The sequence below is a fragment of the Athene cunicularia genome (genome assembly GCF_003259725.1).
Source record: "Athene cunicularia isolate RWA chromosome 11 unlocalized genomic scaffold, athCun1 chr11_part1, whole genome shotgun sequence".
Taxonomy (NCBI): domain Eukaryota; kingdom Metazoa; phylum Chordata; class Aves; order Strigiformes; family Strigidae; genus Athene; species Athene cunicularia.
The window spans coordinates 9,112,733-9,122,591 of record NW_020799113.1 but is presented as its reverse complement, the minus strand read 5'-3'; the positions used below and the strand labels follow the sequence as shown (position 1 = coordinate 9,122,591).

General features: G+C 37.4%; 1 protein-coding gene across 1 annotated transcript in view; it reads right to left on the bottom strand.

Moving 5' to 3' along the window:
- Positions 1 to 7,388: 7,388 nt before the first annotated feature.
- The window catches only part of CEP89 (centrosomal protein 89), a 43,913-nt gene continuing 41,442 nt past the window's right edge, over positions 7,389 to 9,859 (bottom strand). Inside the window, exon 20 of the mRNA XM_026856948.1 lies at positions 7,389 to 8,562. Within this exon, the coding sequence (XP_026712749.1) occupies positions 8,325 to 8,562 (238 nt within the window). The 3' untranslated portion in view covers positions 7,389 to 8,324. The remainder of the gene's footprint in view (positions 8,563 to 9,859) is intronic.

Below are 9,859 nucleotides of genomic sequence, written 5' to 3'. Positions count from 1 at the left end.
TTCTTGCAGAAATAGGGTTACACTTCAAGAGAAGCTCTTCCATCTTAACTAACTTCTTGCTCAAAAATTACCATCTGAACAATGGTTGAACAAGTTGTGTTTTTCCTACAGATACAGGAATAAAGACTCCTAAAATTGTAGTTTTACTACAAGCATATGAAAATTTTTTCTGCATCTTTTACAAGGACTTAAAAAATATTTTTCATGATAGTTGTGATGTAGGATTAAATAAACTAATGTTTCTGTATCCATCAACTGCAGATGCCTAGTTTGGTATTGGATATTATATAATGTACCTCTATGTTCTCTATCGCTGATAATTTTGAAATGAGTGTTTGTAATCTTATCATTTCTTATGCTTTCCATTAAATGCTACAAGGATCATTGAAATAGCTAATGTGAAAAGAAAAAAGGGGGGAAATCATTATGGCGCTAACTTTGTCCTTCAGAATGAAGTAGACACCTTTCATATCTCTGCCCTGGAATTTCAGACCAACAAGAAAAAGGGGAAAAAACATATAATATTGATGAAAAGATAATGGAATATGTCACCTTTAATTTCATGTGAAGTCTTTGAAATTTTTGTGCAGAGATGTGTTCTACATGCCTTGTGATGTTTTCAGCTGTGTTCTTCCCACATCAGATCTATACTGTTTCTTCAGATGCAATAAAAGCATCACTGAAAATGTTGAGTTTATACCTAAGCAACCAGTTTTCCTCAGTCAATCTGGACTGTGAATTTGGAGAGTTCTGTTGAATAGGTGTCTTAAATCTCTGCCAGTGACTTGACCTTAACTAGCCTGTTTCCTTACAAAAATGGAAAAGTATCTTAATTTACTGTCTAGTTTTGTTTTTAAGGGTTAATCTTCTTGGGATGCTATAAACTTGTTAAAGAATTTGCAATTTTACCAGCAATCCTTCTTTTCCTCAGCCACTTGAGGAAAAAAAATAACAGTAGAATCCTTGAACTGAATGTTTATTTTCTTTATGGACAAGAGAAATGGCATTTTATAGCCATGGGAAGACTCCTTCCCTCTCAAATATATACATAGATGAAGAGATCAAGGAGTTCAGATTCCAAGGGGCTGCAGAAGCAAACACTTTGTGGGCTGGTCCTGTCCAAACAGTGTAGTTTGAACCTTTTCAAAAGCTATTTACCAATTAAATCGTAAAAAGTAATTTTCAACTTTAATTCGGGAAATAGAGAGGGCACAGTATATAAATACCCTTTTTATTATCATTAGTCACTAATAATAAAGGTTAATGTTTGCTAGGGTTGGTATTTATTGCTTGCAGTAATGCAGATGTTCTGCTTTGACCAATACTTAAGCAAATGGTAAGGATCATTCTAACGTGCAGGTTTTAATTGTAGCTTAGCAGTATCTAAGAATGGGTACTTTCCATTCTAACCTTGCTACTTAACAGGTTACTTAATTTAAATTAAGAGGATGGGTCTGTTTACTTGCACTTGCTGTTCTTTGAATCCTACCATTAATAAATGTGCTGTAAGAAGTCATCTCACTACTGTCATCCTTAAATGCATTTCCTTTTTTTTTTTTTTTTTGAGTAATTGCAGGCATGCTGCAAGTGGAATATAAGAAAGCAGCGTTTTATTAATAGCTGCGTTGATACTGGCTGATGCTAGTGGATTGCAAGATCTGTGCATCTTGTGGAGGTCAGTAGAAAGCATTAGATGACTATGTAGTTCTTAATGCCCATAGTACATATGGGTTTTTAATGCCTGCATATTTTCCCTACCTAGTTCTTGGTTACAATGCAGTTGCTTTTGACTCTGAAAAATAAGGCTCTTGAAAAGATCTTCAGATTTGCTGAAGTTTTGCACTAGACCTGTCTGAATAGTGCACATTTTTTAGTAAGACAAAGATTTTCTGGTTTTGTTTTGTTAAGCACAGCTGTATAGAGATCGTCATACACTTGTAAATGCTGGGTATCACAAAAAAAATCAAGGAATCTTCTCTTAAGGATATTCTAAAGAAACTTTTGATAACCTCTGAAAAAAATTATCTTGAGTATATCAAATTTGGGATTTTTCAGAGATTTCAGGATCGAAAGTTTTTAAAAGTGTTTCAGAGCCTGATCAGAATTAGTGATTTCTTGAATACACAGCCAGCTCCTCTTCTTTTTCTGTTTGAGGAACGAGTGTCTCACTTTGATCTCCTTTTTGAGTCCAAAATTCAGGTTGCATTCCACTGATGTTTCATCAAGGAGGGATTAACAGATAACATTGGCTTTGGATGACAGCATCTTTAGTGTGCCCATTTCTAGCTGAGGAAGAAAGCAGTGAATGCTCTTCGTCTTGCTTTTTATGGTTTATGGTAGCAGAAGCACTCCATAGAGGTTATGATGCTCTGTGCCAATTACTTTTTAAGTCTCAAGTTTAGTTTTAAGTTCACCAAAACTCGATATTTGATGTGTAAAACAGCTTTTAATTACTACAATATGATGTCTTTATATGTTTCATATCTGAATGCAAGTTTATATAGATATGTTGAAATTAAGTTAGTACAGGAAAAAAAATCAGAACTAAAAAATTTGCGGATGTCACTCACTGAGAAATCACATTTTTAAAGGTAAATAAGCCTTCAAAGTGCATCTGCTGTTACAGATTAAACCTGATTGACGCTGTTGAATTTTTACCATATTTATTTGCATTAGATTTGCAGAGTAGGATGAGTGCTCAGAGCTCTCCTAAATAGAAGAGCTGTGCCTGGCCAGCCCAAGATTTGTAGTCTCGGAGGGAAAGCTCTTAGAACTGATTCAATGTGCCAGTATAGTGGCCTGAATTTTTCATGGTGAGAAATCTTGGGAGGCTCTCTTCTGAGCACTTGAGCTATGTTCTGGCTAGGAAGCATCTTTGTGGCTTAAAAATAGTGAGGGAAGAAGAAAACAGCTGGGTTTAAATGACTTTTAAATAGGCAGGAGAAGTTTTCTAATAGGCTAGAAATTAGAAAATGACCCTGAGTTCACAGGACATTAGGGCACACTTATCTTAATGTGTCTGTTGAGTGTCAGTATCTCCCTGGTATTTACAAAACAACTGAAGTTCAGAGTATGTGATACTTTGTTCTGACCACGAAGTAAAGCTAATACATTTTAACAGTAGTTGGAAAATGCCTTGGAACCACCGAAGTTTGCTCCAGACTCTCCAGTGGTTTTGGAAAGGTGATGGCAGTGTTTGGTCTTTAATTTATAATGACATTACTTAATCCAAATGCTTTTCTAGGGAAAATGATGTTCAGTTATTATAGACAGAATATACTTTGTAAATTCAGCAGTGAAACATCTAACATGACTACAATTCCACAAATTCTGAATTGTTTTCTCAAATATCTTGATAGGAATTGAAGAATGCTCTTTGTTTTTATGTTTTGTGAAAGGAAGGTGAAACTACTTCATTGGTTCAACTTGCAGACTGGAAGATACTGTAAATGGAAGGAAGGTGCAGTATATCAGAAGCAGTATGCTCTGTCAGCAGTGGTTAACATTAAATAGTAAATTGCTACTGTCAGGTGGGTAACAGAAAAAATAAATTGGCATGGTTAGGGTTTTTGTAGTAGAATAAAACAGCCAAATTTCTGTAGTAAGTGTCTATATTTAGTATCTATGAAACAAGGTAAAGTAAAATGATTTTTAAAATCTCATTAAGTTCTGGGTTTTTAAGGTACAGTTTCTTCAATACCAATGTACTAACCAAGCTCACTTACTTGATTATGCAAAATTCCAACACATTCACACTTGAATGTGTTTGGATCTTGTTTCTAAATACAAGGTGATGATTTACTCAGAACAGGGTAGTTAATTCTTCATTTCAGTGCTTTAAAGATGCATAAAAGTTGTTACCTGTACAAACAGGAAGAGTATTCTGCTATTTGTTTCTTTGTAGTACTATAGTACCTAGCAGTAATAGCTGTGACACTGGGCTATAAAGGAATGAGACAGTGACTGAATTCATCAGTATTTCAGTCAAAATAAACTGATTTCTCAAAATATTAGGCTAAGTGGATGAAGAAAAAGTATATCCATTTTGGAAGGGCTTTTATTGGTGACTCGATAGTCTTAACAGCAAACTGTGGTGGGAAGGTCTAAAAAAAATGTATTAAAATCTGTAATAAAGTAGATTAAGAACTAATTGAAAAACTTAGGCAGAAAGAAGCAGTGGCTCAGTGTCAGGCTCACTGGGAAAAGGTTTTTTCTGCAGGAATGTGTCCTGGGCCTGTTCTGTTCAGAGGTTGTTTATGTTGCAGTGCACGGAAAATACTGTGAATGTACACATTTGTGAGCAGTACAGAGTAGGGAGGATGCTCTAATAGACTGGGCTGGTGAAGAATGTATTGTCCAGAGAGGTTAAAAGAATTCCTTTATTACACACCTTTACTGAAGGATTAAACCAGCATCTGTCAGTAGTGGCCCAGTAAATCCTCCTGTAAGGGCATTGTTCAGTGATCCTAGATTTTCTGTAGTGTGCTGAAAACTACACCAAGCAGGGGAGAGAAGTCAGAACAGATGTACCAGCTTCAGAAGACATGTTAGAATCATGACAAGCTTTTGTGGCTCCTGAGTTACTGTGACATACTGAAAGCTTCTGAGTTCCTGCTTGTGACCATTGAGCAGGATTCGCAGTGTGTGCAAAGTGATTTCTATGCAAATCATGTCAGCTGGTGAGATCTCTGATTGCTGCAGGAGGTAAAGGCTTCAAAGGTTTACAATATCCATATAATTTCCACAAAGTACATGGTAGTACATTGGAGTTTAGGTAACAAGTTCTGTGTGAGTGTGTGTGATAGACACTCTGTAGCCTCTGTCAGATTCTGGATTTTGAGTTTAAGGCAGTTGTTTCACAGTTCAGATTGCACCTTTGGTACTCATCCTGATGCTATTTTCTTCCATGAACTTCATCCCACTCCTTTGCGTGGCTTGGTTCAAAGGTTACTTGAAGTAATTTATTTTCATCCTTGGTGTTAACAGAAAAGTGAAGAATGATTACAAGTTTTGTTTCTTCCTTAGTTTTCACTAACGAGTTAGAGAATAAATTTGTAACTTTGTGTTTCCCAGCAGTTCCCTCCAAAGATGAACCTACAGTAAATGTTGCCAGATTATTAGCTTTCTTGTGGTTTAGCAGTATTGCATTTTTGTGTGTAGTAGCAAGGAGTGGAAATCTGTCAATGGCTGGTATTGTGTATTACTAGGGCTGGGAAGTTTAAAACAATTGTAGTGAGGGAAATCAACTGTAAATGTTAGACAATTAAATGTAAAGTGTGCCATTCGGATTGGAACAACGTAACCCTGTCTCAGAAACCCCACCTAGAGCTGACATGGAACTGCTGTTGAAGAAAAGCCCGCCAAAAGGACGGGATCACAAGGCTTTTAAAAGATCCAATAGGAGAAAAGCGCGCCAGGAGACCAAGGCTTCGAGACTTTCAAAAGACCCAAGAGGAGGAGGACACGCACCCCAGCAAGCCGAACGACCCAATGGGAAAGAGCAGGACAACTCTCTGACAGGAGGAGATTGGTTAAAGATGATGGCACAAGAGTACAAAAACTGCTGCTTTTTGGAACTCGGCGTGCGTGTGGCAGAGCTGCGGCTCTCCATGCACCCTGCGCTGCTTTGCCTATTGCTTCCCACCCTCAATCCATTGAACCCAAATAAATATATATATTTTTATAAAAACTGGCTTTGTCTGATTATAACAGTGTCAACTGCAGCTGTGTCTAATACTGTCAGAGATAATATATTTAAATTTAATTCTTAAAGAATTATCTATAGTAAAATGCACTGTATTGTTTACTTTTTATTCTTTTGCATTGTTTGCTTTCATTATTTCTCAGCTGAAGCAAGGTGAATGGAGCTCTGCTGTGTTGGTACAGGTTAGTTGAACAGCCTTCTGCAGGTGCTGACAGAAGGATTTTGCCATGTGTCGGCATCTGATTAAATGTAAATGGAGAAGCAGCAGCCAGCAAGTATCAGGTAGTGCTACATGGTGAGCACTGTTTCTTTAAGTAAAAGCACATCCCTTGCAACCAAAAACACTTCAGAAATTTGCAAAGGTGGTAGGATCATGTGAGATCAGCTGCTATCTTGATATTGTAACCCTTGCCCATTTTGCACACTTTTTCATGCTCTTATTTTTTATAGCAGTACTGTTTAGATGCTGTTCTTATCTTCTAAACATATCCTGCTGTAAAGGGAAGCTCAGTGTACTGGAAGCTAATGGCTTTGGTCTTAAAGACCATTTCATGATTTATGACCACTGTCATAATCTCCAGTCATAAGGAACACAGACTGCAAGGGCAGCTTCTTCTCTGAAAACTAAAGCTTTATATCAAGTTTGAACAAAAGTTGAATTCCTACTACTTCTGAAAATGTTTGTGGTTACAATTCATGTATCTTAAAGCAGGGTGACAGCAATCCCTAAGTAAGAGTAGAGTCCTATCGTTTATGCACTGTACAACTATGGCAAAGCCATCAAGTAGAGCTTTCTCCTGATTTGATATCTTATCACCCAAGCACTTCAACATCATAAAAATATTTGTTTCCCTTTGGTAGGGACATGCAGGTTTATTTTTAATGAGTAGGCGTTTCTTTAGCTGCTTTTAGTCAGCTTTTGTATCAGGGGAAAAAAAAATATTTGCAAGGATGGTAAAAAGGCTGCATTTGGTTCCTAGCAAATGTAGTGCTGTGAAATACGTTTTTCTTTGCCAGAGGTTTCTCTGACAAATGTGGATTTTAAGTAGGAAAGAATTCGAAGATGTACTTCTTCTTGTTAACTACCTAGCAGGGGACCATAAAATAATAGTGCTAGTTTTGTTAGTCAGTCTTAATGGGTCATGTTGAAGTTTTATCTTGATGAGCTGGTAAGGTTGCTGCACTTGTTTCATTCCCAGAAAAGTAACGAAAGTACATATTAAAATCCCACTGATGGTAGAACTTGTATGTATTTGACTTTGCTACTTTGATGTTTTGTCTCTCATCAGGGTGGTATCTGAGTGCACAAAGATTTTGCAAGTAGTCTGTAGAGTCTTTGGCTTTCTGCTGTATTGTGGAAGGTGGCTTTAAAAACAGTACACATACACAACACTGAAAATCGTGGTGTGATAGGAGGTGCCCTCCCCACCCTCTCCTAAATAACCCTCTGCTGCTGAGTCATGGCCTTACCCTGAAGGAAAACACCTCAGGAAATGGGAAGCTTTCTAGACATGAACAGTGTGTGTTCTTTTTGGTGTATATAACTGTTAACTTTGATCAAAGCCAAAGAGATTCTTCATTATTTCTAGTATTATACAACTTATGATAGTTACAGGTTTTTTTGTATCGTTAGTTTTTGTTACTATTGAGATTTTGTTATAGAAATGAAGCAAAAACAGAAACTTGATCCAACAAGTTATATGTAATTCCAAAATAAAGTCACTTCATTACCAACATGTACTATTACAAAGTTCATGTGCAATACTGTTAAAAATCAACAATTATGAAAGATAAGACAAATGCATCATAGTAAAGTAAAGGCTGGCACTGCTGCAGATAATGCTTCTGGGGAAAACAAAGTGGCATCTGAAGTGGGATGAACAAAACAGTCTGGAGGAGGGGTGCATCCTCTGCTGGCATCTCATCCCCTTGCCAAAACTATGGCAGGTAACCTACTCTTGCCTGGGCTCCTGTCAATCTACTTAGTGGACAGCGTTCAGGTACCACAGTCAGATGTGTCTGTTGTGTTTGCTTCACAGGCAAATTTTTCTCTGTCTTTGAGATGACAAGATTTTTGTCAGACAATCTGGCATGAGGACATCCTTGCATCTTGGGAAGTCAAGACGTTTCATCACCAGCAATGAGAGCAGACAACACTTTTTCAACTTTGACCATATTCCATCTATACTTTATGTGGTGATTTGAGGAGAACTTATGGACATTTGTCCTTTTAATTAAAACATATATAATGCAGACACATTCTTTAACATATTGGAGGCTTTCTGTCTTGCTGTTCACTTGTTTTGTGGCAAGGTACGTGTCTGTGCTAGAATGGCAGGCTTACTATTCTTTGGATACTTGTCACTTTGTGTTAATTTAGAGCTGTACCATGTTTTGCCTTAAGGAATAGCCTTTTCTTCAAAAAAACAAAAGCCACATTTTAGGTTAGATTCACGTTATTGACAGTATAGCTGGAGAATATGCTATTGTCATTTTGATGACAATAATAACTTAGTAATTTTTAAGAGGGTAAATGTTCCATCTTGTGTTGTTGAAAAAGTCAAATTCAGGCACTGAGTTCTTTTTCTTGGATGAGATGTTTAATGTGGTTTTATTCTTATCACTGAGATTCTTGTTGAATTTCATTTGTAGTAGGGGATGAAGCTTTCACATCACAGTAGCTAAAATCATGTCCGTAAACTAGGTCCTTCTGAGGGCTTTCATCTAAGTGTGGCTCATGAACTGTGACAGTATCCCACATGTCGTTCTTCCTCAGGGATTTATGTAAGAGTTCTCTCATTCTCCTGGTTTCTTTAGATGTTGCTTCCCAAATGATTTCAAGTTCCCCTTCCACTTTCCTAGAAAAAAACAAAGATAAATCCTAATTTTAAAAACACTTTAACTACATACTGCTGAAAAGTGGACAACTAAATTATAAACTGCATGTTATTTAGATGCTTGAAATTATCCGATTGAAATTCATTCCTATTTTGTTTTTCAAAAAGCCCACTAAGTGTAAGAGAAAAAAAGATTTGGACCCGTGTAGTAAATGAGATTAAGTCCACACAGAAGAGCAGTGTGAGATCCAAGCATTGTGACTCCCACTGCCCACTGACTCGGGATGAGTCGTGACAGTTCTGCCTCCTGCAGCAGGTGTGTCTGTAAGGTGTGCCCCTGCTGCCGGGTCCCGGGAGTTCCACATCTTCCCAGCCCGGGCTCAAAATGCCTGATCAAACCGAGTGTCAGACTTCGCTCAGCTAATGCCTCCTCGTGGAGCTCAAGCAGAAGTGGTGTAAACTTGGTTGGTTTTTTTTGGGGGGCAGGGGGATGGGGAGCAAAGATAGTGAAGGACAGTCCTCAAGGCATTATAACCTCATGGGCCATTTTCTCTGACTGCCCAAGCATAAATAAATGAATTATTTAATGTTTTTCTGAAGAAGAAAGTTACTTTTCAAACATGGCAGCTAACATGATTTAATAATGCAGTATATTCCAGCCACAGACTTTTTAGTAGGTTATATTTGGTCAAGGTTAAGCTCTTGGGTTTCCTCTGACTCACTTCAAATATATGTCAAAATACAAAATAATCAGAAAACTAAGATCATTTGAAGTGGAAAGGAAAATTATTCCATAGAAAATGAACACACAAATCTTAATGGTATCGACTTCTCTAACACGGTCACTTCAAGTCACTGCCTGAAGCAGTTGACAGAGCGAGCCCTTTACACAAATTGTCCTGAATACTAGGCTCTAAAAATGAGAAGCAAATCAATGCAAAACATAAATGTGTTAAGATTAAATGCTGTCAGGCTATGTTTCTGGCAGAAGGTGTATGGGAGAAATATATAATTGGTACTTCTTACAGAGCCCTTTGTGATCAGTAACACTGAGTAGGAAGTAGCCCAGACATAGTACTAGCTCATTTTGTGTTTCACCTTATGACTGGATATATAGATGGAAAATGAAAAAAAGCCTTACTGAGAAGGTCCTAAGATTATCCTTGTATATATTGTTTGGAATAAACTTTTGGTGGTGGAGACAATCGTTAACCATTAAGAATAGAATTAAAGCCAAGGAAGGCAGGTGAAAGCAGTACAGTTGCTGAGAGTAGCCCAGGCCTCTGCCCAAGAACATAAGAAGCCACATTAATGAGTT